At 37.8% G+C, this 26,869-nt stretch overlaps 1 protein-coding gene across 2 annotated transcripts in view; it reads right to left on the bottom strand.

The window, feature by feature from the left end:
* Positions 1-2,034: 2,034 nt before the first annotated feature.
* The window catches only part of LOC136828790 (putative neutral sphingomyelinase), a 40,720-nt gene continuing 15,885 nt past the window's right edge, over positions 2,035-26,869 (bottom strand). Inside the window, exons 5-9 of one of the 2 annotated variants that reach the window (XM_067087014.1) lie at positions 25,468-25,563; positions 16,613-16,825; positions 15,671-15,799; positions 6,485-6,596; positions 2,035-6,231 (exon numbers count right to left, since the gene is read on the bottom strand). In XM_067087014.1, the coding sequence (XP_066943115.1) occupies positions 5,831-6,231; positions 6,485-6,596; positions 15,671-15,799; positions 16,613-16,825; positions 25,468-25,563 (951 nt within the window). In that variant the 3' untranslated portion in view covers positions 2,035-5,830. The remainder of the gene's footprint in view (positions 6,232-6,484; positions 6,597-15,670; positions 15,800-16,612; positions 16,826-25,467; positions 25,564-26,869) is intronic. The other variant, XM_067087015.1, reaches the window with a different exon arrangement.

The following is a 26,869-nucleotide window of genomic DNA, read 5'->3' as shown; positions in this document are numbered from 1 at the left end:
CCCTTCATCAATGTCATCGCCATCTTCCTCTTCCTGAAAGGCCAACAATTCCTCATGACCATCAGTCTTCTGACACAGATAGTCAGAAAACTGCTTATAGTAAAACTGTTTCATGGTCGTGATGAGTTCCTGATCCAACAATAGCTGTACAAGGGAAGTGGTGCGAGTTGGCAGGAACTTCGTAACAAGCAATACCAAGCTCGTGACACTTGGCCTTGGCAGCCAGAATGCATTGTGTTTTCAGTAAAAAAAAAAATGCTGCTGGTCATCCAGCGATTTACAGTCCTGTAGTAATAGACACCATTGTCATCCATGTTATGAAGGTTATTTAATACCCCACATGGACAGATGTATGAAAGATGACAGGCTACATCTTGTACAACCCAGATATGTTGACGGTAAACGATGGTCAACTTGCTCTTGTCTACCTTCCTTCCTCTGGCTTGTTTCTGAATCTTACTTTTATGTATACTATGTCAAAGTTGTCATGGCCTTATAATAAAGGGTGGTTTCACCTGCTTCATAAACCTGGCAAGGATCATAACTACAATGACGGGATAGTCCTTTGCTACAACCTCATCAGCTGACCCTCGTTCCCCAGCAAGTTTGATGTGTCGTGGCTCCTTCCTTTTGAGGAAATGAATCAGCAAGCAACGGAGGCCATAAATTCCTTCCGTATCCTGAGCTTCCACTGTGTTGCCTTATAAAAAAAAGCCAAGGCCTGCTCCCCTATGTACGCAGACATCAGGGATAACACCCCTCCATCGTCTTCCTCCCTATAAAGATTGCGAGATAGCACTCCATCTAAATCATAGTGGGGTTGCTAAGGCCTCTTTCACACTATGCGTTTTTTTTTCCACACGAGGCAGTCTCCGCACCGCAGGAATAGCGGACAAAAACCGCCAATACCGCAGTCACCGTATGGGAAAGATTGTGATTCAACCATTTTCAAAAATACATCTTTTTGGAAATGTATAGATCAAAATCTTTTTCCTTTGCCCCATCCAAAACCCCTGCCCGGTTCTCGTGAACCATATTTTCCTCATGTTCTTTTAGGTGATGAAGCGTTTGGTCTGCATGCAAACCTTATGTACCCGTATGAAGGAAAACAGTTAAGTGTGAAAAAAAGAATCCTCAATTACCGCTTAAGTAGAGGGAGAAGATCTGCTGAGTATGCGCCCTCTCAATGTCTCTCCATCTTGCTATAAATGTTGTTCACGCATGCTGTGTGCTTCACAATTTTGTAAGAGAACGTGATGGAATTAATTTTGAAAATGCATTAACAATAACTGGACTGGATGAATTTGAATATCATACAAATGTACAGGCTGCATCAGCAATATTCTAAAATACAAATGTGAGAAATTAAATGAATTTCATTCTTTTCTTTATTGTCCAGACTCTCAAAATCCTCCCTTAATCCACAGCAAACTTCTTTCCAAGCTGATGCAACAGAACTCCGACATTTGTATTCTTCTAGGCTTTTGCCCCATAATACTGGTTTCATTTCTACTAATGAAATAAGTAATTCAATATCAATATTTTGTTCCATGTCTGTGCTTTTATTATTCAAGTCCACGAGAAGCACTGTGTGGTCTACTACTGCTCGCCGCACAAGAGGCGGAAAAAAATCGCATGGTGTGAAGAATCGTATTGAACATGATAGCCAACTGTCACCGCCTGCGGAACTGATCCGCGCAAAGCCAGTGGGGCACCGCTCATGCAAGGTGGTGCCGCTCCGGCGAAAAATCCGCTCCGCTCTAGTGTGAAAGGCTTCATATAATCTATCAGTCGACTGATAAAGGCGGATCCACACCGCTTGCGGCAGCGGATTAAAAACGCATAGTGTGAAAGGAGCCTAACTCTGCTTCAGCCATCAAGTGTTAAAACACTCTGTACACCTTCACAGCTTTCTTAATGGCATCCCTGTTCTTCCATATCTTCCTCACTGCTGACTCTGCCAGCCCAATCTCACGTCCAAAAAGTGTTCCCTTTCCCTTCCTTCTTCTTAATAACCTCCAACTTTACTGTATGGCTGATAGATTTTTTCTGACATGTTGAGGGAGTCAACTTAGGCATGAAGTAGCTCTGGGATACAAAGAAACAGGCATAAAATGAATAAAATTCTTTCTCTCACGACACCTGAAGTAGCATCACTGAGTATCTCTCCAAAGCAACACCATCCCTGCGCTGCGCAGCAGCAGGTGGGCAGTTTAACACATTGATGTCCCTATGCCATGACATCACACACCTCTCTCTTCCCTTGATGATCTTACCAAACACTCCCTCAGTAGATGGGGAGCTGTCATGCTCAACGGGTAAGCCTCAGAATAGTGCCACATTTGGCCTCCTGACCACTTTTCAGGCTCACCATTTTGACATCATATCATGCCATATGATCCAAGGGATGTAAAACAAAGGAGGGGTAGAGTTTACGGACCAAGTGATTCGCACACTATATGAACACGCACATTATAGGTGAGGGCTGTATGTGTAAGTGTATACATACAGAATGATACATGAAAATTAATTCAGCCAGCGATAATAAAACATCAACATGCATCATTTAGGGGAATGGTATACATGTTGCTTTTCATACATGCTCCTCCTTTGGTAAACAGGTTCATCTTTCGGTGAATATTGCACAATACATACTAACATTAGCGAATGAAATATAATTAGGATACTGATTATAAAATGGAAAAATTCCTTTACGACACTTATACCTTGATACAAAATAAAGTATGACAAAAAATCAATTTCTAAAATAATTCATTATACGAACATAATAACAAACCAATGCCATGCATATATATTAATAAATCTCTAATCATGTTACAAAATATCAGAGAAACATACATAAACCTTTTAGCTAAAGAGATGCCACGTACATTAATTTTAAGTTATGTAAAGAAAAAAGGATTTAAACCACCTACAGAGAGAAGGCAAGGTATGTTTTCAGTAACTCACATGAAATTTCTGCAATATTATTTATTCAGGCTAATCCATGTATTCCTGTCTCCAAATTAATCTACGTGCATATCTTGCCTAATGAAAGTAAACACAAGGCAAAGTAGGGAACGCCAATGTTTTGAGTTTCCCTACTTTAGAAGCATTTCTCACATGATAAACACTAAAAATAAAACTTATAAACATCTGTATGACCTTGTTGAACAATAAAATTATGAATCTGATTAGCATTTTAACAAAGATTTCACAAATACAGTTGTCTCAATATGACTTTAGTTCCTTCTTATGAGCAGAACCTTCTAAACACTCCCAATACGAATTTTATTCTCTCCAGACGACTCATACTTTCAATAAAAGATTTTCTCAATTTATAATTGGGTGACAAGAATACAATGAAAATGACCATAATATTGTTGAAGTTCAACAGCATGGGGTACTCCTTTCCTTGGCTTTCTAGAGACTTTGTACAATAAAAAAAATATCACATAGGAGGAAGAATATAAAAAGGAACATTTATATACGTTGCTCATTTCACTGAAATACTACACCTGCACTGAATTCAATACATAACAAACATCTTTGCGCTTCACAGTTCAAATGCCCTAACAACATAAGGAAAAGAATAAATTTGCATACAAAAATGCCCAAAATTTCTCTGAGGTGGAGATCAAACCTAAAAAGCATAAACCAAACAATTTGTTCCCTCCAAATTAATACATAGAAACCAAATATTTTCTTTGGTCAGAAAAATGCGCTTAACTTTAAAGTATGTTCCATGAAAACTAGGAATAGATTTACAACCAAATAGACTTTGTTTACACTGATTTTATCTACTTCTAGTGGAATTTCATCTCAGTAACCCTTTGACGGATACACTGATTCCTTAAAGGACTATCTTACTATGTTACCCAAATTACTGTTTCAAGAAAGAATGAAGGCAATGTATCTTACATACAATTTTCAGTCGCAAAATAATTACTATACTGTATTACCTAAGCCGAAAATATTGTTTCAAGAAAGAATGAAGGCAAAGTATCTTACACACAATTTTCAGCCACAAAATAATAGAATTATTCTATTACCTAAGCCGAAAATATTGTTTCAAGTAAGAATGAAGGTAATGTATCTTACACACAATTTTCAGCCACAAAATAATTCTCTAAATGCATCAGAATATAACTTCATACTAACTTCACATGTAATATTTGTGAACATACTGACTGCTGGTGTCTTTAGAAAAAAAATACCCACATTGCCCAATGTTTAAGCAATTACCATAATTTACACAAACATAGGATAAGATGCTTTGGTTACTGCTCTTAGCATACGACTGACTCTTCAATACTGTATTCTATACTATAGTATTATCTGCTTGGTAATAATGGCATGCTTCCACTATTTTTAACATCATAGAAATTAAGTACTAATATTCATTAACATGATTCTCCCCATATCAGCACTGCTGCCATTCATCAACATCAAGTTCTTTACATGTTGAGATATGTAATCACCAACATTCCTCAGTACATACAACTTAAAATGCTATTTTTACTTTCAAAAAAAGATACATATGGCAACTGCACAACACATGTATTTCCCAAGTCCTAGTTACCATTGAAATTTTCCAAAGAGAAGGAGGTCCTAAATACAGAGCTGTGTGCAAAAGTTACTTGGTTTACACTTCCCAGTCTTCCACGGCTAACAATTATCAAGTGGTAACCAATAACATTAATCAAAGTTCATATCAAACATAAGTAAACATCTCTTACATCATAGAAGACATTCATGGGTCCAAGACAGTAGCTGTAGTTTATTATTATAAGTCACACAAAACAGCCAGACAATTAAAAGGATTTCCAACGTGCTATCTCATAAGAGCCATATCAAACATACATACGTAACACTTACACAACAAACACAATAACAAAACACATGAAACGTTGACAGTTTCGTAACTCATTCAAAGAACCCACTTTGGCATTGGTGCATGTTACTAAAAATATATAAATTTCACCCACTAGGATTCCCCATCTAGACTAGTATGGTATTTTGCATATCCAGCCATACATTATAGAACTATGTACTCATTGATGTAAAAGGGATATCAACTGAGCTATTAACACTACAAAGATTACAAAAATAGATCTAATATATACAATAGAAAAGAGCTAGAGAAGTCATTAGCTTACATTGGTCTGCAGATTATGGAGCTCTGTCTAATGCTACCATGATGTATCACTGCTATAGAGCACATATATAGCCAAAATATTTAAAGCAGATTGGCTGCGTATCACATCATATTGTTTGTGTTTGTGTGTGTGTGTGTGTGTCAAGTCTTTTTAACTGGTGCAGACTACTGTACTCTGTGGGCAATAAGTACTCTCTTAAATATTCTAGGTAGCTATTTCAAAATAAAACTGTTCTTTGAAAAATATTACTTTTTTGCTATCTAAAGATAATTATTATTGCGCCATAAATAGTTCCTAAACTGTTAGATGACAAAAGGTCAGAATACTTCTTGTAAACCACAGAAGAAAATTATCTGAAGTGCAGTATCATTTAAACTGTAATTGTTTTAACAAGCAATAACTGTGGGCTAAATCCAAACACAATAAATACTGAAACACACTACTGTGATAATATAAACTTTAAATATTACAAGACATACAACAACAGCTTAGACATATACATTTCAATATTGTCATTACTACCTTGTACTAGGATAATTTTTCAGATTTGAATCACAAGCAACACTTACAACATGTAAACAAACATAGGAAAGATTTACGTGATGTAATGGAATTTGAGCTTATTTTCTTGCTTAAACAGCCTTTTTGGTCTCCTGCTTTCCAGCTGCGAGTCACTTGATACCTGTGAGTGCCCTCTTTCTTTCCTCCTCAAATGTCTGAGCGTTCCTGATCCGCAACCTCTCCAGGTCGCACTCAATGCCTTGCTTTGCACGTTGCACCTCGTTGAATTCGAGATGGTAAAACGTGAATCCCATGTATATCATGTACATGAGAATGAAAGAGAACAAGACAAGCATCAAGTCCAAGAAGAATGGCACACCTGATGCCAGACTGCATGAAGCCTGCACGACAATATTTATGATTAGCAAGAGAGAAACAAGGACACAAAGAGTCAAGTAGAACTTACGATTGGATGTGACCTTTTTCAACCCTTCCTCAAATGCTGCGGAACTGTTGAGAAGGGATTCTGTTTCATACTTGGCATCCAAAGGGACTTCATCAGTGTCACCATCTGGTAAAAGAAAGGCTATAACAGTATTTCTTTGCATGCAACCTAACAAATAAATTTGCAACCCATTAGGAAATTATTGAATCCCTCTAAGTTAAGCAACAAGTGTTGCTGTAAGTGGCTCATACATGATTCCCAAAGGAACTGAAGAAGCTCCAAGCATGTCATTTCAACATGAAATAAAAAATTTCTCAAAAAATCTTCAAACATTGGGAACACTATACATTCTGTTTAGAAAGGCAAAATAACTAATTACCTTTGACTGGAGTTATGGTAAGAGTTGCTCGAACGGCTTCATGATCTGAGAAACTGAATTCTTGCGCTGGGACTCTCTGTGGCCATGGCTGATCACACAGTTTAGTTTTAACCTGAAACCAAAAAAACTACAGTATGTACAGTTGAAAAAACAAAAAGTTAGTTTATTACTTCTTTATTACTTAATTTCTTAACCTAAGTGATTTTTATATGCAAAATATATTGGTAAAAACATAACAGGTACTGTGTTATAGTGTAATCTGATAGAAAATATTTTTATAAAACAAAAAAAATTTGTCATATAAACCCAGTAACCATATTTCTCAATATATTTCTGTCCTACATCTTCCCAGGTTTAGTCTTTCATTTGACCGACAAGGTAGTCTCTCATACATAAACCCTCTACACACTTACATAGGTATGTCTCAACCATTAACCTCACTGTTTGTGCGACTGATAAGAGACAGTAAGACGTTCTGGCTCGAAAGAGGGAACACCTCATACAATTAAATGGTTTGTATAGAAAAAATTAATTTCTAAACATTCTGTTTTGTCCTAAAAATGACATTTTTACGATGAAATAAAGTTTTATATACACATACCAAGTAATTACATAGCTGTGAGCATCCTACCTACAGCAGCCTAAAAATTCAAAATTCGCAGTAGCACTAGCATTTGTTCCGGTGTTAGGTATGTGCCCTGCCCACTATCGGGGACTGTGAGAACAACTAGGCAGAAAGCTTCAATTCGTTTGTGCCCTTATGTCCAAAAGAGGGGAGGAGGGAGGGCTCTGATCATGTAATTACTTGGTAAGTATATAAAAATGTCATTTTTACATAAGTGACTTACCAAGTACAGTAATTACTAGCTGATTCAACATTGGAAGGAGATGGGATCATTGGACATGATCTATACCAAAACATTAAACAAGATAATGAATCTGACATAGAAAAGTTGCCAGCATTGAGACAATACTTGTTGTTCCTTACCTGTAGATAGGTACTGTCTCTGGTTGGCGCTCCTCTTGTCCTGCAGTGAGTGTGAACTTTGTAGTGAGGGAAGTACACCCGTGGCTAGCAAAGTTACAAAAGATGCCCTTGCCCTGGGTGTAGACCAGAATAGAACCACAACACTATTACCTACACCATACTTAAAACCATCACCCATACTGATAAAAAAAATGGGCAGGCACTCCAGACACAGTGTGTCCCCAGGCTTCCTGAAACTCGACACCTTGATTTAAGGCGAAGAAAGCAGAGGGACAGAAGATTCCTTATGCTTCCTCTCTCAACACCATGCCAGCCACAGATAAAGGTCCTAATGTGCTGCAATTTTCGAAAACAGTCTCCATTTCTTTGAGATATTGCGTAGCAAACACAGACTTGCACCTCCAGAAGGTTGATTGCAGACACTCAAAAGAGACATGTTATGTCTGAAAGCTTTCACTTTAAAAGTCTGTAAAACTTCTTCTTGAATCTGGGAATGAGATTCGGTAATCAGATTCCTCAGAAAAAAGGAAAGAGCATTCTTGGAGAGAGGACAGGAATGGTTTTTGACCGAACACCAGAGGATGTTCAAAAAGGACTGTTGATCTTTTCAGTCCTCTGAAGGTAGTATCTCAGGGCTCTTACTGGACATAGTAGTCTCTTCTCTTCCTCTGGTCCAAGAATGTCCATTAAATTCTTGATGGAGAACAAACAAGGCCACGAGTTATAAGGGTCCTCATTCTTGGCCAGGAATCCAAGCGAAAGGGAGCAAACTGCGCCTCCCCGTGAGAATGCAATTCTCTTGTCAATTGCTTGAATCTCACTAACACACTTGGCCATAGCCAACGCTATCAAGAAGAGGGTTTTCTTGATTAGGTCCTTTAGAGAGGCAGAGCAAAGAGGTTCATAAGGGGGGGGCCTGAAATCCATTTCAGGATGACATCTAAATTCCAAGAGATCACATTTGATTTTGGTTGCTTGATGGAATCGAAGGACTTAATGAGGTCGAACAGGTCCTGATCAGAGGACAGATCTAATCCTCTGTGTTTAAACACAGAACTGAGCATAGATCTGTGTCCCTTGAGAATGGAGGTAGAAAGTTTCTTGTATGTCTTCAGGTATAGTAAGAAATCGGCTACTTGACTGACAGAGGCCTCAGAAGAAGAGACATTAGGGCGCCTGCACCATCCTCTGAAGACTGCCCACTTTGACTGTTAGAGTTTGTTAGAAGAAGGACGTCTGCATTTCGCAATAGCTTCTGCCGCTCACTTCGAAAACCCTTTCGTTCGCTCTGACAAGATTATCAACAGTCTGTAACCTGTCAGGGCCAGAGCGGACAATCCTTGATGGAATCTGAGGAAGTGGGGCTGTTTGAGCAGCGACTGCTTTTGTGACAGGAGCCTCAGGAAATCTATTGTAGTTGTATCAAGTCCAGAAACCATTCTTTCCTTGGCCAAAAGGAGGTGACAAGAGTCATCGAGACATAGGCATAGACATCGAGGCCTGTCCAATTTAGGAGCATACCATCTGTCTTCCAAGCTAGGGGATCTGGGATGGGGGAACAGAAGAGAGGTGGTCTGTGATTCTTTGAAGTCGCGAACAAGTCTATGGATGGTTTGCCCCACAACCTCCATAGGTCGTTGCAAACCAAAGGATCCAGTGTCCATTCTGTATCCAGTGTCCATTCCGTTGGCAGGCCTTGTTTAAGGTAACTCAGACCATCTACCAGAACATTCATCTTTCCTTGGATGAATCGAGTCGGCAACGACAACTGGTTCTGATCTCCCCAGAGCAGATGTTCCCTCACCACCTTGCAAAGAGAGAACGAGTGGGTCCTCCCCCCTTGCTTTCTGATGTATGAAAGTGCTGTCACATTGTCTATGTGAATCGTTACTGTCTTGCCGCGCACCAGGGTAAGAATGGCTGGAGACCCAGATGAATGGGCTTCAGTTCCTTCATGGTGATATGGGAACTCCTCAACACTTCCAACCATGTTCCTGACACTTCGTGATTCCCTAAATGAGCTCCCAAGCCCAGACCTGAGATGTCGGAGTAAAAATCTAGGTTGGGCCTCACTGGAAAGAGGGACTCCCCTACGCAAAGTCTGTCTCCGTACGACCACCACTGAAGATCCTGTTTGATTTCTGATCTGATCAGAAAAACGAAGGAGCCCTCTTGTGTTTTCCCACTCCAGTTCGCTCTTAGATAAAACTGGAGTGGTCTCATGTGAAGTCTGCCTAGTTTCACAAACTTCTTGACTGAGGTTAACATTCCTAATAGCCTCATCCCTTGAGCCACTGAGCATGATTGAAGAGAAAGGAACTCTCTGACAGATTGAAGCAGGAGGCGACTCTTCCGGGGGAGAGAAAAGTCGGAGTCCAGAGTCATTCCCAAATAGAGAATCCGTTGAGTTCGAGTTGTCTGCCACTTCTGGGTGTTTATCAAAATGCCTAATTCCCTTTTTGCCTAAAGAGTTTTCAATAAGTCTTCCGCACATTTCTCTCTTGACAGAGACCTGAGCAGCCAGTCGTCCAGGTAGCAGGAGATGTTTATTTCAAGAAGGTGAAGCCATTTGGAAAGTGGGGAAAGGATCCAAGTAAAAACTTGTGGGGCCATGGACAGGCCAAAGCACAGGGCCCAAAATTGGAAAACTTTCCCTTGGAACATGAATTGCAGAAACTTTCTGGAATCCCAATGTATTGGAACATGAAAGTAAGCATCTTGCATGTCCAGGGTGACCATCCAGTCCCCCTGAAGGATGGCTGACATTACTACTGACTGATTTGTCTCCATGTGATATTTCATCTTTATGACAAACTGATTTAGGGCACTGACGTCCAGAACGGGGCCCCAGCCCAGCGATGCTCTAGGAACTTCAAAGAGCCTGCTGTAAAACTCCTCCAACTCTTGGTCCTTGACCAACTCCACTGCCCCCTTGCACACAAGGGATTCTACTTCTCAAGAAAGGGTCCAAATTTCTCGGAGTCCGCTGACTACGCTGTTAGCACAATTGGTGATCTGGCCAAAGCAGGGTTCTCGAAAGGAATGGCATAACCTTCTTTCAGTACCTTGACCTCCCAAGCTCCCACACCTCTTCGACTCCATTCTCTCTAAAAGAGGTGCAGTCTGGCTCCTACCAGAGTGCAAAGGACTAGATCTTCACTTTTTGGTTGCTGGTTTGAAGGTCAATTTCTTAATTGATCTTGAAGGAGGTCGCAGATTCGAGCAAGGTCTGGGTTGGAGCTTTTGTCTTCCTCCACAAAAGGGGTGGGATTGGAGGGGAGAGACGACTTTTTAGTCATGGTTGGAGAGTCTCTGGGATGTTTGGTGGATTGTGCCAGTATATCATTTGCAGACTTCTTCTGAAGTGATGTCAAAACCTCCTGCACTAAGTCTTGAGGGAACAAATCAGCTTTGTCTACAGGAGAGAGCAACAGAGCCGACTTCTGCTGAACTGTCCCTTACTGCCTTATTGGCACATGAAAGTACTTCCAACCAGTCTGTCGCGAAATCCTCTGCCCGTGAAGAACAATCCTTGATTTTCTTGGCTAATGTGCCAATATTCCAGCCAAGGAAACTATTCACCTCTAATCTTAAATAAGTTCCTGGTCAGATGGTCTAGCTCGGGGGAGGAGGACATTACTTTCGATGCCGAAAAGGCTGACCGATGTGTCACATCTACTAGGCCACAGAAGTCTCCCTGGGAGGAGGCAGAAACTCCCAAAGAAGGAGCTTCTCCGGTTTCATAAAAGCAGTAGCTTCTCTTGACCAACTTGCAGGGTGGAAAAGCAAAAGCTGCTTTGCCCTGATCCCTCTTTGATTCTAGCCAGATGCCTATCTCTCAGAGCACCTTCTTTGCCAACGAGGAGGGCACTAAATTCGGCAGGTTCACATTGTCTGAGGGAAGTTTCCTCATCAGGAAAGTCAAAGCAGGAGATATCGGAGCAGCAGGAGCGAAGAAATCCAGTAAATTGTTGAGAAAATATTTTAATACGGCAGAGTGGGACGATGAAGGGGAAGAGTCCTGTCCTATGTCTTCATCATTGGAAGAAACTAGCGATAAGGCCATGTCTTTCGGCTTGGCGACAGCTTGGATCTTTTTCAAGAAAGACATTAGGTCATCTAATTACTGTCTAACAGGAGCGAGCGACAAGTCCTCTTGAGTCGAAGAATGCGCCTGAGGCCCAACTGGTGTCGACTGACGCACAGATGTCGGTGTCGAGCAATCAGTTGAACGAGATTGTCTAATAGGAGCCATCGTAGCACATTCAGGAGACAAAGGACGTTCCAGGGCAAGACGGGATCTTGATAAACAAGGATGACTAAGAGGTTCTTCAAAACGTTTAGCAGTCAAGACTGGACAATCAAAATAAGAGATGGACCCCAGACTGTCCCAAACCGATGGAGTTGGACGTGCAGAGGAAGTGGAAGGAGGCACCCGAAACTGCAGGAGGGCTTAGGAATAACACTAGCCTCCTTGCATTTCTTAGCAGGAGGAGGGGAACTGTCTGCCAGAGCGGAGTTTCTTCAAAGGTCAAGAGACAGAAGGTCTATGCCGCTGACGCCTCACATCCGTCAAAGGGCCTTCCGAATCCGATGACACACAGTGAGCACTGAAAGAGGCACCTTTCCAGTGGTGCTTTGTTGTAGCCTGGGACCGGACAACAGGCTCGACGGAGGGGCAACTGTCCGTGGGCAAATTCCCCTGGCCTCCCTTGGACCTCTGGTATGTCTTCTCCCCAGTGCTGGGGAGCAGGACAAGGACCTTTGTCCTGGAGCACCAGTGGGACAGGCAGCCGCCTCCTCACCACTTGGCACTGAACTAACATTTTGGACATTGCCTTTTTCCATGAAGGTTCTAAAAGAAGAACCCAACTCCATCACTGTGTTTGCTAAAAACTCTAACTTTTTATCGAACTTTGATTCGAGGCTGGCAATGGTGTCACGATCGGAAGCACAGGAACCTGGAACAATAGTACATGGAATAGGAGTAAAAGGGCTAAGGATAGGAGACGATACGGGAATTTTAGGAGAAGAGAAAAATTATCTTCTACAAGATCTGCTACTTCTACAGGATCTAAGCTGGCTTTATTTCTGGCCATAACAGCTGCCTTTCTCTTCCTGTCTTTATCCGTTTTGTCTTGATGAGACCTAAAAACTTTCCATTGTTTATTGTTCCAATCTCTACATTCTAAACAAGTAGTTTCCCCATCGCAAATTTGCCCTCTGCACTTCACACACTTTGTGTGAGAGTCATAACAAGGCTTTGTTAAACCAAGTTTAACCAAGAAGATAATAGTCGTGCATTAGTATGAAAACAGAGTTTTCATACTTCACGAAGGCTCCGGAAAACCATCCAAAATATGATGAAGTAGGCCGCCAAAAACCACCGATGTTACTCTGAAGCTGGCAGAAAACGAACTGAAGCTTTCTGCCTAGCTGTTCCTCACAGTCCCCAATAGTGGGCAGGGCACATACCTACACCAGAACAAAAGCTAGCACTACCACGAATTTTTAATTTTTAGGCTGCTGCAGGTAGGAAGCTCATAGCTATGTAATTACTTGGTAAGTCACTTACATAAAAACATAAGTTTGTTTCATCAACACTATATACCCAAAAATGTAAAGCTCCTAGTGCTGCTAAAGTGCTACCAAGTGACTAAGGAATGTGAAGAACCTGTAAGAAAAGACTGAATTGCTTACTACTGTACATTCTGCAGACTCATATGCTGTAGCTGCCTGCCATTAATGACATTACAGTCCTTATTCTATAGGTAAAAAGTAATCAGTCTCTGAAAAATTATCCCATTAAAGATAATGTAAGATACAGAAGATTTACGTAAAACTGATGATACTAAAAACATCATCAAAAGAGCTGTGAAAGCTATCAAGTCTGAGGTAATAAACTCATGCCAGAAAAACTTTGACCAGAATGTGTAAATGACTAGGCTGAATTTAACACAGGACCTCCTCAAAGAAATAATGAAAGAAATTTTAATTCTGGCAAAGTAGGTGGGGTGGGGAAGGCTTTACTAAATAAAAATATTAAAATACATCTGCAGCCTGCCTAAGCAGTTAGCCTTCCTAAGCATTCACGTATCCAACATTACATCTGAATACACTGCCAAAACCAGCACTGCGTTATGGCCAAATGCTAGACATATTACAGACTTTCATGTATATAAGAAAATATGAATATTTTTCAGTATTCAAATTATTGTATACTGTACATACTGTATTACAATGCTATATATTATTTTATATATTTTAATGCAGTATGTATTTGTTTCGAAGTGGCTTTGCACTTTTCTACCGATTTTTCCATTTCTCTGGTCAAATGCTGGATTGAACTACTGTATACACTTCTGAATGTCATGAGGCTATTTTGCTAATATTCTGAAGATTTTTTATGGCTGTGCATTGTACATTATATTACTGTGTATCATTTCATATACTGTATTACTGTATATTATTTTCTATGTTTTGATTTTTGCTTTTGACTGATTCTTGCACTTTCATGACATTTTAACATTTGTTGCTAACTGAAATAAAGTTGTATAAACTAATCTATGATGATGTTTACTTTTTCCTGCTATTCTTAACAAAAAACACAGCAAAGTCAAAAACACCAAAACATGAACCAATGTACCTGGAGGCAGTACTGTAAATTAAAGACCCAATGACCAAAAAATATGGCCAGCTCACAAACTGTCATTCTGGAACTTCTTAACAGTAGCCTACCCTACTGGAATTACATATTCATGATCAAGTAATTATCCACCTAACATAAGAAATCCATGAGTATTGTACATGATGTATGCAATTGCTGCAAACCAGATAATGTGTAGGTACAGGGTCACAATGAAAAAAAAATACAATGACCCAAACACCTATAATTTTGAATGAAAATTATATGGTAGAACAGATATAAGTGCTAACATATTTCACATTCACTAGGCTCCCCTGTTATTCATATTCACTCTTACAGACATTCACCTTGCAAACATTCAGATACAAACAAACGGGATCGCAAATTAAAATTGTGTTCACAGCACTCCCCTTTACCTAAGTTCAAATTTTGTTTTGCACACTTATTCTCAACATATAGTACTGTATGTAAAGTGTACTGTGTTTGAGATGAAAAAATGTACAGTACTGTATCGTATTGATTTTATGTCATACTGTACTTAAATAGGCATGAAGAGTACAGTAACCACCTTACAAACAATTCAAAATACAAACAGCCTTCCAGAAAGTAACTCGTTTATAAGTACGGTGGCGTCTGTATGCTACATCTATTTCATTAGCCAATTACATGTACTGTACTCTAAACGGTGTACAATTTGCCCTAACATACTGACTTAAAAATGACAATAATGCAACAAGACTACACACAGTAAAAAAAACTGTTAACACTCCGTAGAGCTAAAGTCAGTGACAACAACTGCGAGAACAAGATGATGAACTGAGGCTGATTCAGTGTGCAAATTTCCTTCAACCAACACCAACGCACTTGATCATTCCTGTCTTCCAATTACTTCTCATACATAATAAGCCAATCAACACACCATATTCTCACTGAACTAATCACCATACATACAATGCTCAGCTAGTTAACCTGGCAAAGCAAAGATATTTTTTGCACTCTCATCTCAACAGTTCAATTTTCACTTTGCACATTCATTCACACTATTACCAGTTAGTGCAGTTAACTATACATTTAACTACACGCACATGCACAAACTGGGAAGGCACAGTTAATGGCATGTGAATGATTGAGGGATTACTATATATGATTAATAAGGTTTTAAAACAAATGCAAAATATGGAATGGAATAGGAACAAAATATGAAACTTAGGCCAAAGGCCAAGCCCTTGGACTTATGAGGTCATTCAGTGCTGAAAGAGAAACAGAGAGTAAAAAGGTTTCAAGGATGTAACAGGAGGAAAACCTTGCACTTGCACTATGAAACAACTGTCAGGAGAGGTTGGAAGGTAAGATGGAAAAAAGCAAATGTAAATGGCGGTACAGTAAAAGGAATGAAAGAGGTTGCAGCTATGGGCTGAAGGGATGCCACAGAGAACCTTAAGTAATACCTACAGTGCACTGTGAGGTGCACTGATGGCACTACCCCATCTGAGAGGAATAAAAAATATGAAAAAATTCAATTTTTTGTCTTCATACGTAATACATACAGTACCTTATGACCAGGTGCAGTCTGATAGAATATGTAGTCGATTCTGTTACCACTGGGATTCTCCATTAGTGCTTTCACAGCTGTGTAGCTGTTGTTTGGGGTTTCACAAGTTTCCCCATTTGATCCATGTGGCTGAAAAGAAAAATTAAACTTTTAAAATAATATTTCATACAATCATAATTAGCTTCAAATTGCAATTCTGTATTCTTAAAACATATAATTTCTTAAGGAGAATAGCCAGAAAAGCTAATGAGTGACTGTATGTGATTGTGCACCTTTGACTCATTCATAGAAAAGAAAACCAGCTTTATTCTTTTGCATGGAACTTGAAAAACAGCTGAAGTGATGGGGCTAGAAAGTGAGTAGAATTACGATTGACTGGTTCGAATGAAAAATGATTTTATTCTAAAAACTTCAATTGAGTCAAGACAAATCCATCAATCAAAATTAGTCTAAATCTCTATTGAGGAAGAGGGATGCAAAAGATTATACTACGAGTACCACTGGGCTAGAAAGCACTTGGGGACAGAAAAAGGTAAAAAACCAAGTGTCCAAAAAATCTCCTAGGTTCCTTTGAGCAGAAGTGAAGTACAGTAATAGTTTAAACTTGAGGCACTGTAGTAAATGCACAATTGTTCTATCAAATGCATAGACACTAAAATGTTAAATAACCCATCGTTAAAATTCTCAATTACTTACCCTGAAAATGTTAACTAAATTACACATACTTCAATACTTCAGTAACTCACGATTTCCATGAAATGGATAACAACTTTATCTCTAGCAAAACAAGCCATGAACTTGGAAATAAGGACAATTAATTTATAAACTATAAACTGAAGGGTCATAAGCAAAGGGCCAACTAAAAAATAAAGTTGATCTAACGTGTGCACTAATTCTTCTTGTCGTAAGTTTTGCATGACAAAACAAAATACATTATCTTACCTTTATTGGACTTTCTGTATATGTATCAACCAAATTTCCATAGCATTTTATAAGTCCATATGCAAAATCTGTTGAAGTGACATTGAAATCTCCTGCAAAAATTAGGACATCTTCATCTCTCCTGTTGGAACGAATGAACTGAGGAGTTTCAAATGCCTGCACAGCTCGATGGTGAACATACTCATCTTTATCAGCATCATAGCATGCATGTAACTGTAGAAAAAAAAACAAAATGTGACTTGTTTTATAAGATAAGAAAAAATAAGTCTGAGGCCCATGTTTTCGTAAGGAATAAAGCTCTTAGCACTGTACTTAAAATTCTTTCAGCATAAAACTAATATATATTCCCTGTCCTAAAAATATAAATAATGTATCCTTTTCCAAACCAATATGAAGGTGACCTACTGTTCAACCATATTTTTTAAAAATCTACCATCCCCCTGCTGTAGAATATATGAAACTAATGTCAAAACAAAACAGGACAACAGTTTATACAAGTACAAGTATATATTTAACATTTGTCAGTTATCTTTGAATGTAAAAAAAAAAAATAAGATACTTTGCATTTTGTTATTACTGAAAATTACAAATGAAAAGAAAAGATAGATTTTCAGGTGTGCTCTCTGAACTTAAGAATGTAAGCATAGCTCTCCTACTAAAATCATCATTGGAAATTTATGGTAATACTGTACAAGATTAGAAATGGTGGCTCATGTGAAGGGTAAGGATGAAGGGTAAGGAGTAAGTTATCATTATATTATATATCATTGCATCTTAATAAGACTGTTACATCACTTTTCTGGCATCTCATAAGATTTGTCTGAATGATTAAAAAATTAGAGCATGTGAAAGTAAGATGTTGGATAGGTTCTTAGGCATCATCCAGTTGGCACATAACATAACACAGAAGATGTAGTGATACACTGACTTCCCTCACATTACAATTAAAAAAATCATAATACAGTAATACCAACTGGTCCATTTTTAGTTGTCCCCATTATATTTCTGGTTTTGGAGAATGAAAAAAGATACTTTTGTTGGGTAACACTAATGCAAATGAAAGAACAGATAGGGAATAGAGATGGAAAACCTTCCAGAGATGCGTATTGGATGGGAGCATCACTCGTGAAAATACTTCAATGTTTCCAACCCAAATCAGTTATTTACATGCCTAAAGTTTGTCCCCTAAATGTTTTCGTTTCCAGGTTTGTATACTATTGTCTGTCAGACAGAAGTCTGTATTCTCAGGTGAACCTTACCTTACTTTTTTTTAAACCTATCTTCACTTTCCTGTAGACCACCTCACTTTTTGTAAAAATAACCCCATTTTATGTGAACCTTACCTCACTTTTTGTAAACCTAACCTCACTTTTTGCTAAACTAACCTCACTTTTTGTGAACCTAACCTCACCTTTTTGTGAACCTAACCTCACTTTTTTTTAAACCTAACCTCACTTTTTGCAAACCCAACTTCAATTTTTTGTGAACCTAACCTTAATTTTTTATAAATTTAACCTCACTTTTTGTAAACCTAACCTCACTTCTTCTAAACCTGACCTCACTTTTTATAAACCTAACCTCACTTAGCCCAGCCTCATTTTTTGTAAACCTAACCTCGCTTTTTGTAGACCTCACTTTTTATGAACCTCACTTTTTGTAAACCTAACCTCACTTTTTGTGGACGAAGCCTCACTTTTCATAAACCTAACCTCATTTTTTGTAAACCTAACCCTACTTTTTGTGAAGCGAACCTCACTTTTTGTAAACATAGCTTCACTTTTTGTAAAACTAACCTCACTTTGCATGAACATGGCCTCACTTTCTGTGGGCATGTGAACAGCTCTGTTCACTTTCCCTGTGTTTACTTTGCAGGATTGCTATTCAAGCATTCACTACTAATCTTTTTCCATTTTCTCCTCATATCATCACTATTTCAACTTTTCTTTACTTTTGTGCTCATTTAACTGACATAAAAGAGTGAATTCATCATTTAGTAGATGATGATCAGTTGCCTGTGTTATCTTAAATTGTCAGTTTTTACAGCTGAGGCTAATGCGTATAATTTGGAATAAATTTTTTCATTATTCCTGAGAATTTTGCACATTGGCAGTCAGTCCTTCCTTCATTTTAGTATGAGTTTAAAATTCTGTGTATAACTTCACAATTTTTTATCATTTGGTGATGTTTTATTGCTGTGTTACTTGCTAACTATAATTAACAAATCATTGCATAAGTCAGTGGCCCAGAAGTGAGTTCCTGTTTGTCTTAACCACTTTCTTTTTGTTTGCTGTACTTCAATGAAGAATAATGTGCAGTGTTCTACATTACTTTCTTGTGTTGTTTTGGGGAATTATTGGTACCTGGCTTTGTATTTACCCTATTTTCACTAAGTACAGTACAGTACGTTCTTGGCTTATACTTTATATCATTAATGATTTAATTCCTTATCTTTAGGCCAGGTGCTTTCATATTCACTGAAATTATATTCTTTTTTGTATTGCATTAGTATATCAGTTACACTTGTTGCTGCCTGTAATTGTCCACAAACCTCTTTAATTTACACTAAAAGGTCCTCTAGATTGTGGGGAGATTGGGTAGTACCATGAATGTTGGGTAAGTAAAGCAATAACCCATGTCTCATTCTGGGTTAGTATTATGTAGGTTAAATTGTCTGGATCAGTAAGGAAGCACATCAAAAGTTAAACTGTCTGGATCAAAGGAAACACATCAAAAGTGCCCAGGAAGTCTTCACACTCATCAGCTCCTATTCTAGCGTCAACATTCAAGGTATCCACCGAGTCATCATCTATTCTAGTGAAAACATTTAAGGTACCCATCTGGCCAACTAATAGTTTGGTGTCAAAATTTCTGGTATCCATCTTAAAGACAGCAGGCTCATTGAGCCAGCATTGATGCTTATGCACTGACTATATGTTGATTAAGAAAAAAATCTCTTATCCAAAAACCTTCAATGAATAGCATTTACAATAGTTATCTTGATTAGGGATGTTTCAAGATGTCCCAACAGAAGGTTCATCATCTGTGCTGTCACTGGTCTGCTTGAATTCAGAAACCAACTTTTTAATAGTGAATAAGGAAGGAGAGTTCTTGCCAAGTGCTCTGACCATACCTCCACAGGTCTTTTTTGGGGCCATTCCTTCCTTTTACAGATTTTCATTCAAACTGTGGTTATTGAGATTTTACTTGCATTAAGTGATTTTCAAAGGGCCTTACCCACATGGTAATAAAGGCAAACAATGGAGTTCTTGTTTATCATCATGAGAATACCTGGAGTAATCAGTCACATCAAAAAGTTTTCATTAATGCTCTTCCTGGGTGAGGCAGGGAATTTTTTGGATGACCCAAACATGACTTAGACCATCACCAGATGACATCCTGATACTTAATGTTTCTGTAAGTGCTTTTCCAACAGGAAGCGTCCGTTAGTGTCTTTTCTGTCTGTACCCCAAGTAACTTGTGTCTGCTTTTTTCGCTTTGGAGAACTCGGCAACCACAAGCTGTTCAAGTACCACACTGCAATACTGTCCAGTAATAGCAGCCTGTCACTCCTACTCTTGATACAGGGAATGAGGTACCTTCCTAGCAGTGTTATTACATGTAAGCTCAAGAGAGCCTGTACTACTTATTTACAACCCTTACTTTCTTTGCTTCATTCTGAAGAGTAATAATAATAACCAATTCAGAAATTAAAAGTTAGTAATAAGTAAGCAATCCTGAACTGTTACTTCATCATCTGTGGAATAAATCATAGATGTTAAATGTTAATAAAAAATTAACTGGTGTCCCTTAAATTACTCTAAACTCTACAATTGTACTGGAGAGAAATCTTTTTGTGTGCATAAGCTCATTAATGTATATTTATTACAAGTATACACATATATATGTACATATATACAGTTTCCTTTATTTATGATAAAACACACAGAATACTGTGCATAGTGACGCCCTTATTTTTGTTACTACATGGTGTACCCATGTGGTTTTACTGTTAACTTTGTTTGTAACTGTTTGAAATAAACTCTGTAACCTGCCACTGGTGTATTTTTTCACCTACAAGAATAAGCACCTCTGCCCAACATCAGAAAAATCTCGAATATCTTAAAAGTAGGTTCTTAAATTTACACTATCAAGATCTTGTCTGCTACACAAATACAGTAATAAAAAATACTTTAGCATCTGTTTGTTTTTAAATCCCAGTTGAAAAGTATTTCAATATACTGTACATTGAATTGGGAGATAGGTAATGGCAAGATCTGGATTGATAGAAATTGAATAGCAATGCAAGCAATTAATATAATCATTCAGATAACATGCACTTCAGAAAGCAGAAACCAAATAGTAAGCAGCATGCATGTGGAAAGAGAAAGATTTTGCCCATAGAGTGTGAGGAAAGGGAAGTCAGATAAAGGAATACAAATCTCTTTCAAGTGGGGAGAATCCATGATACTTATAAAAACTAAATAAACTTGGAAAATTAACTTTTCTCTTTCCAACACCAAATTAAATTTAGATATGTGCTTGCCATGTATTAATACTGTTTCTACACTACAGAGAAAACAGCCAATCACTGTAACACTAAAGTGCAGGGCACTACAATATAGTGAGGATTGCAAAAACACTGGGTGGTCATAGCTGTTATATCATACACAGATAAAATCAAAATAATTTTCTCAATAAAAAATATGCATTTATCTCAATTCAGTTACATGCTATACTGTACTATTATCGAAGGCTTTCAAAAAAAGCTGCTCAAAAATAATTGAGTTAAACATTTTTGGCTATGCAATTTACCCCCAATCTGTTCATTTGTGAAAAGAGCAACACTGTTAGTAACAGCCTGTCAATTTCCAAATATCAAATCCAATGGTCTTCCCTGTAGTGTTAAACTGTACACTAGATTAATTTCTTGTCTGTCACAGGGGATTTATTTTATTAAAATACAAATTTTCCACAGCAGCTTTGGAAAGTGACTAATTAGCATTCACTAAAATAAAAATAATATGAAATTACTCAAAACAAGTGAAATTATAAGCATTCTAAGAGTCACAGTCTATTTCATTTAGAAATGTTACCAGACTTAACCAAACTAACATTCTTTACAAAGAAACACTAGGCCACTTATGACCATCAAGATCCAGTTAATCTACATGTCTTTCACAATGTGATACAAGATAGTGAAAATATAAAACCTAAATATTTAATATTTAAAAAAACTCACAAACCCATATTTTGCACAAGCAGTTATTACTGAGGGCAGACAGGCAAAACACTCTAAAAATTAGCATTTACACTGAAGGAGAACCAGTGACAGCTCTTAAAATGAGGTTGAGCTACATTTAGGGTAGTGGTGGGGGTTGGGTAGATGAGACTGCTAATTAACTATTAGTAGTGAACATCATTCAAATCTGTATCATGACTAGACTTCTTCCACTGCCTCTTAGTGATTGGAGGATCTCAATGTGGTGGTGAAGAACAAAATTACAGGAATCTTAAAAAACACTGACAACCTTTGGAACACACTGGCCATATCTGTGGCTTAAAAAAGTTGCAACACATAGGTTAGTATTGTGCATATACTTTCCCTAAGCTTAAGAGGGTCTGTCTTAGGGTTCTATATCTTGCATATAGGAGGCTTACAGAGTGGCCTCAATTGGTGACTTCTTTGCATTGTATAGGACACCTGGGTATTTTGAACTTGTTCAAGATGTTAGGTTTCAGGAGGTTTAAGACAGGACTGTGGAGAATAATGCTGTTTTCACACTTGTCATGAGTATAGAAGCTCAGTAATTTGTCAATATGGTCACTTTCAGGACCTAAAATTTTTTTACTAAGTTCATCTTCCTAGACTTGCAGCTACAGTACTTCACCTTCGTAGGCCAACAATTGTAACTACCTCTAGAATTACCTTCTTGACACAATGAAACAAGTTATACTACACTCATAACTAATTCTTCCATTATGGACTTTTCTTAAAAGTATTATTTGAACTTTTGTACATCATGAGGTTAATTGGTTTTATCTTACAGTGAACATATTAACATAATGGATTTGCTCGATACACTATCAACATAGACGTACCTGTAGTTCATTTGCAATAGCCCTCTGCCAACACTAAGGCCATTTCCTTGCTCTTACCCAGCCCCTAACCAAGAGCTACATACAGTATCCCTAAATGCTATCAAACTGTACCTGTTCTCTCAAACTACACATCTCACAAAGTGAAAGATAGGGATCATTATCACCAGCAATGCTCAACCTGAGCTGTTTCAATATGCAATGAAGATACAATTGGAGTTTCATCTTACCCAGTGGCCCAACATTAACTACAGTACTTACAAGTCATTATCCAGAAGTCTTTATTTAAACAGTGATATCAGAGAACACATTAGTTTCTCATCCAGGTCTAGAGAAAAAGCAGCACCAATAAAATGAATTTATAAAAATGTTAACTACCATGCACGGTGACCATGAACAATCTTGCTGGACAGAGTACGTACCCACAATGGCTGAGAACTTGGCAAATAAAACAGACATCAAAGCAACTGATAAGCACCAAGAACAATGCAAAACTCATCTCCCACCTTTGGAAAGAACTCTGACTCTTCCTTAAGCATGGACTAGGAGACAATGAAGCCTTCAGCCAAAAATAAAAAGAAAAGTGTGCTCAATACATGCTGAGAGCACCAAAAACTGTGCTCATGCAAAAGGTGCTGATTCAACCATCTGCCAGGTGACACTATACAGATTCTTTGTCAATAATGTCTCCCAGTTCGACTTTTTTCTTTTTGCACTTAGCAATTTATGAATTATGACCAATGGTTTCTGTTATCCATAGCCTGCTATTGTGTAAAATAGAACACTGGACAGGTTCGTGCACACTGGATAAAAGCATATATATAATAAATTAACAGAGAAATCTGATCATGATTGTCCTTCGAGCAAAAACAAATATGAAATGAATAAAAATATTATAATGCTTAAATCATTAACTAAAGATGATAAATCATAAATTACCAAACACTAATCTACCAAGACCACTAAGTCACATATCTAAACTTTCGTGGCTTCCTCAAGGATTTGCTCCTAAATTAGAAGGGAAAATTGGAGTAGGCTGAGACCAAAGACTGAATAGGACAAGATCAAATAAACTGGAAACTAATTAGGAAAAGACAAAAGGTAATAAAAGAAAACTGAAAAGACAGAGAGTAATGCAGCTGATGAAAAATGAGGGTATTAAAAACAGGTCTACAACTCCAGCACCTAGAGTATCTGTTTGGTGACAAAACTGCAGTCACAAGATCTCACAAATACTGGCCTGATAAGTACACCAGTCCTGAGAAACTCACCCGTAAGATTGGTAACCACCACCAGTCATCCATATCAGTTTAGATTTGACTACAGTACTTCCAATTTTTTGGTAGAAACCAGACCTCCCTATTTACTTAAGCCCTCTCAAAAAATTTTAGTCCAAAAAACCTTATCAACTTAAATAACAGAAATATAAACAAGGAACTTGTATGTAATTACATAAGTTCTTTGCATAAAAGTCATCTGAAATAATTGATCTGAGTGCCCGGCGATGGCCAAGGCTTTCTTAATCATTAACGAATCATATTTGAAAAGCATTCCTGGACACAAATGTTTCCAAAACTAGAACACCATGCTGATGAATCAGAAATTAGCAGAAATCCTGATTAATTTTATCTCCAAATGACTAATTCTACCATTAGATCTCTATCATTTACACATAATTATTCAAGTACATCAAAAGATTATTGTCATGATCGTTATTACGACCAACACTGCGCAATGCAAAGACCTCTGTGAAATTCTACCACACATGCCTTTCTTCTGCTTCCACTTTCACAAATCTCCATAGCTCTTATACAAGTAGGTCTGTGTCTTCTGATTCTTCCAGTACCCAGGGGAGCCCAGCTAACATTATCAAGTACTAATCCCTCTCGGGGTGGTGCCAAGGACTTCTCCAGCAATCTACATTTGGAACTTTCATAATTTCCCTTATTGTGTCCTTAGTATTCACTCTACCCTGCAATCTAATGCCTGATATTCTTCTTTCTTAAAGCTTTATTCTCAATTCACAGTGTGGCATAATCTTCCAACTGTAGTTTTATCATTATCCCACAATTCCTGCCTGCTTAGCAACACAATCATACTATAATAATAAATATTACTTTTGCATCCACAACATCTATCTGATTCACAGACTTCAATCAGTAACTTTCCTGTTTGATTAGCCTTTTTCAGCCTTTTACTAAACTCCAGCTCCAGAGAAACTGTACTGGACCATATTTCTCTGCACATATGGTGCACTCTTTTAAGTAAGTTTTGTAAAACTTGTGGTTTCCTGCTAAGACAGCATTATCCGCATGTTCCAATTGTATCAACACTTTATCATTACTCCAATGTAAACCTCTTCAACCTTTCCAACCATGTCTTTCATCGTGAAATCCATGAGTAAGGGCGAACTGCAAAGGTGACAAAACATTTCCAGGGAGCACCATGCTATTTACTGACAATTACCCTTACATGTGCTTCGTTCATGGGTGCATGACAAAATCAATTCTCCTCAAAAAAAGCATAACTTTCTCTAGCTTCCCTTTTCTCTTACACAAGAGCTACTGTACAAGAACCATGAACAGTACAGAAGTGATTTAAAAATACAATACTTCTAATTAAGGTGAGAGTACCAACTACCACATAATAGTACCAAGCTAAAGCACACACACTTCAACTGAGCCTTGTAAGCGACAATCTTTAGGTTAACAAGGTGAAAACTGCCTCAAATAATCAACTGTAATAAAATACTGTAATACTTGGTTGTTCAGAATAGGCCGGTGTTCATCTCGACTCCCAGGTCTCAAACAGTGGGACAAAAAACTCCAATTACTAGTGGGATACTTCCCATGAAGCTGTAAAAAGATTAGCAAGTTTTTTATTGTAAAAAAAGAGACATCAAAATGCATAACCATCTTTCCACATAATGTAAACCAATAGCATGTCATTACAGTTATGAAATGAAATATCAACTGTTCTTAAAATTGAAATGGTAAACTAGAACAGTTAAAACATTTCTTCTTAAAAGGATCAATATTTTAGACATTACCTGAAGTGATAGTACTTAATTTATTTTTTATAGTGCAGTACTCAGCATATTGTATGAGTGTCTAATAATAACAATACAGTATACAGAAAAGTGTTTACAGAGCAGCAAATAAAAATGACCCTAGGGCAACACATCGGGAGGAAAGGGGATCAATAAGAGAAAAATAAAGGAACCAACTCCCCTTCAACTTTCCTAAAGACAATCCTTAGCAGTAAGTACTCCTGTATAGATAAAGATTACCTTTATTATTGTATATAGCTTAACCTAACCACTGAGCTAATTTATTTACCCCTCACAGGCCAGGACCAAAGACTTTGTCTTTAAATTCGGATTTCAATTATTACATTATAGCTATGCAAAAAGTTTTACAATTGGGTTAACTGAAAATGATACAGATTCTAACAAATTTTTTCAAACTGATTTGTTTCCAAAACTTGACACTCTTTGTCAACCATATTTTGGACATTCACACAAAAAATTTTTAACTGGTGTTACTCAACATTCTATACATACAGAGACTAGTTTATATGAGCTACTCATCAAATATCCAAGGGACAAACAAGAGGGACCAATTCTAAGACGAAGTCAAAGTTACTTGTGCCTGTCATTCTTTTTAATAAAATGAATTCAATTTCTATCATGGGATTTACCTGTTTTAATCTGTTGCAGTCGTTCATTATTATTCCACATAGTCAGCATCCTATGTATAACAAAACTGTCCAAGCAAATGTTACTGATTCTGAATGAAAACTGACTAATGATGTCATTTACTGCTAGTTTAAAGAGATTGCTATTACGAACACTTCCCTCTGGAACTCCATTTTCTTATCATCACTCCACCCTGAACAGTTTATACTGAAAACTGGCATGTGATCTAAGTATATTACTTTTGTATACAGTATTGCTTTTAATACTGAGTATCTCCAAGCAGTATCATAGGCTTTTTGTAGAAGTACAGAAGATAGCTATTGTTATTTGTCTGCTTTCAATTCCTCTACAGATATGATCTTCCAAATGTGAGTGCGCATCTGCAGTAGATCTATTGTTCTGTGATCCAAACTGGGGAGGAATCAATACCTTATTTTTGCAAATGCACCACACATGCATTTACC

Source organism: Macrobrachium rosenbergii, chromosome 43 (genome assembly GCF_040412425.1).
Source record: "Macrobrachium rosenbergii isolate ZJJX-2024 chromosome 43, ASM4041242v1, whole genome shotgun sequence".
Classification (NCBI taxonomy): domain Eukaryota; kingdom Metazoa; phylum Arthropoda; class Malacostraca; order Decapoda; family Palaemonidae; genus Macrobrachium; species Macrobrachium rosenbergii.
This window is presented reverse-complemented; position numbering and strand designations above follow the sequence as displayed.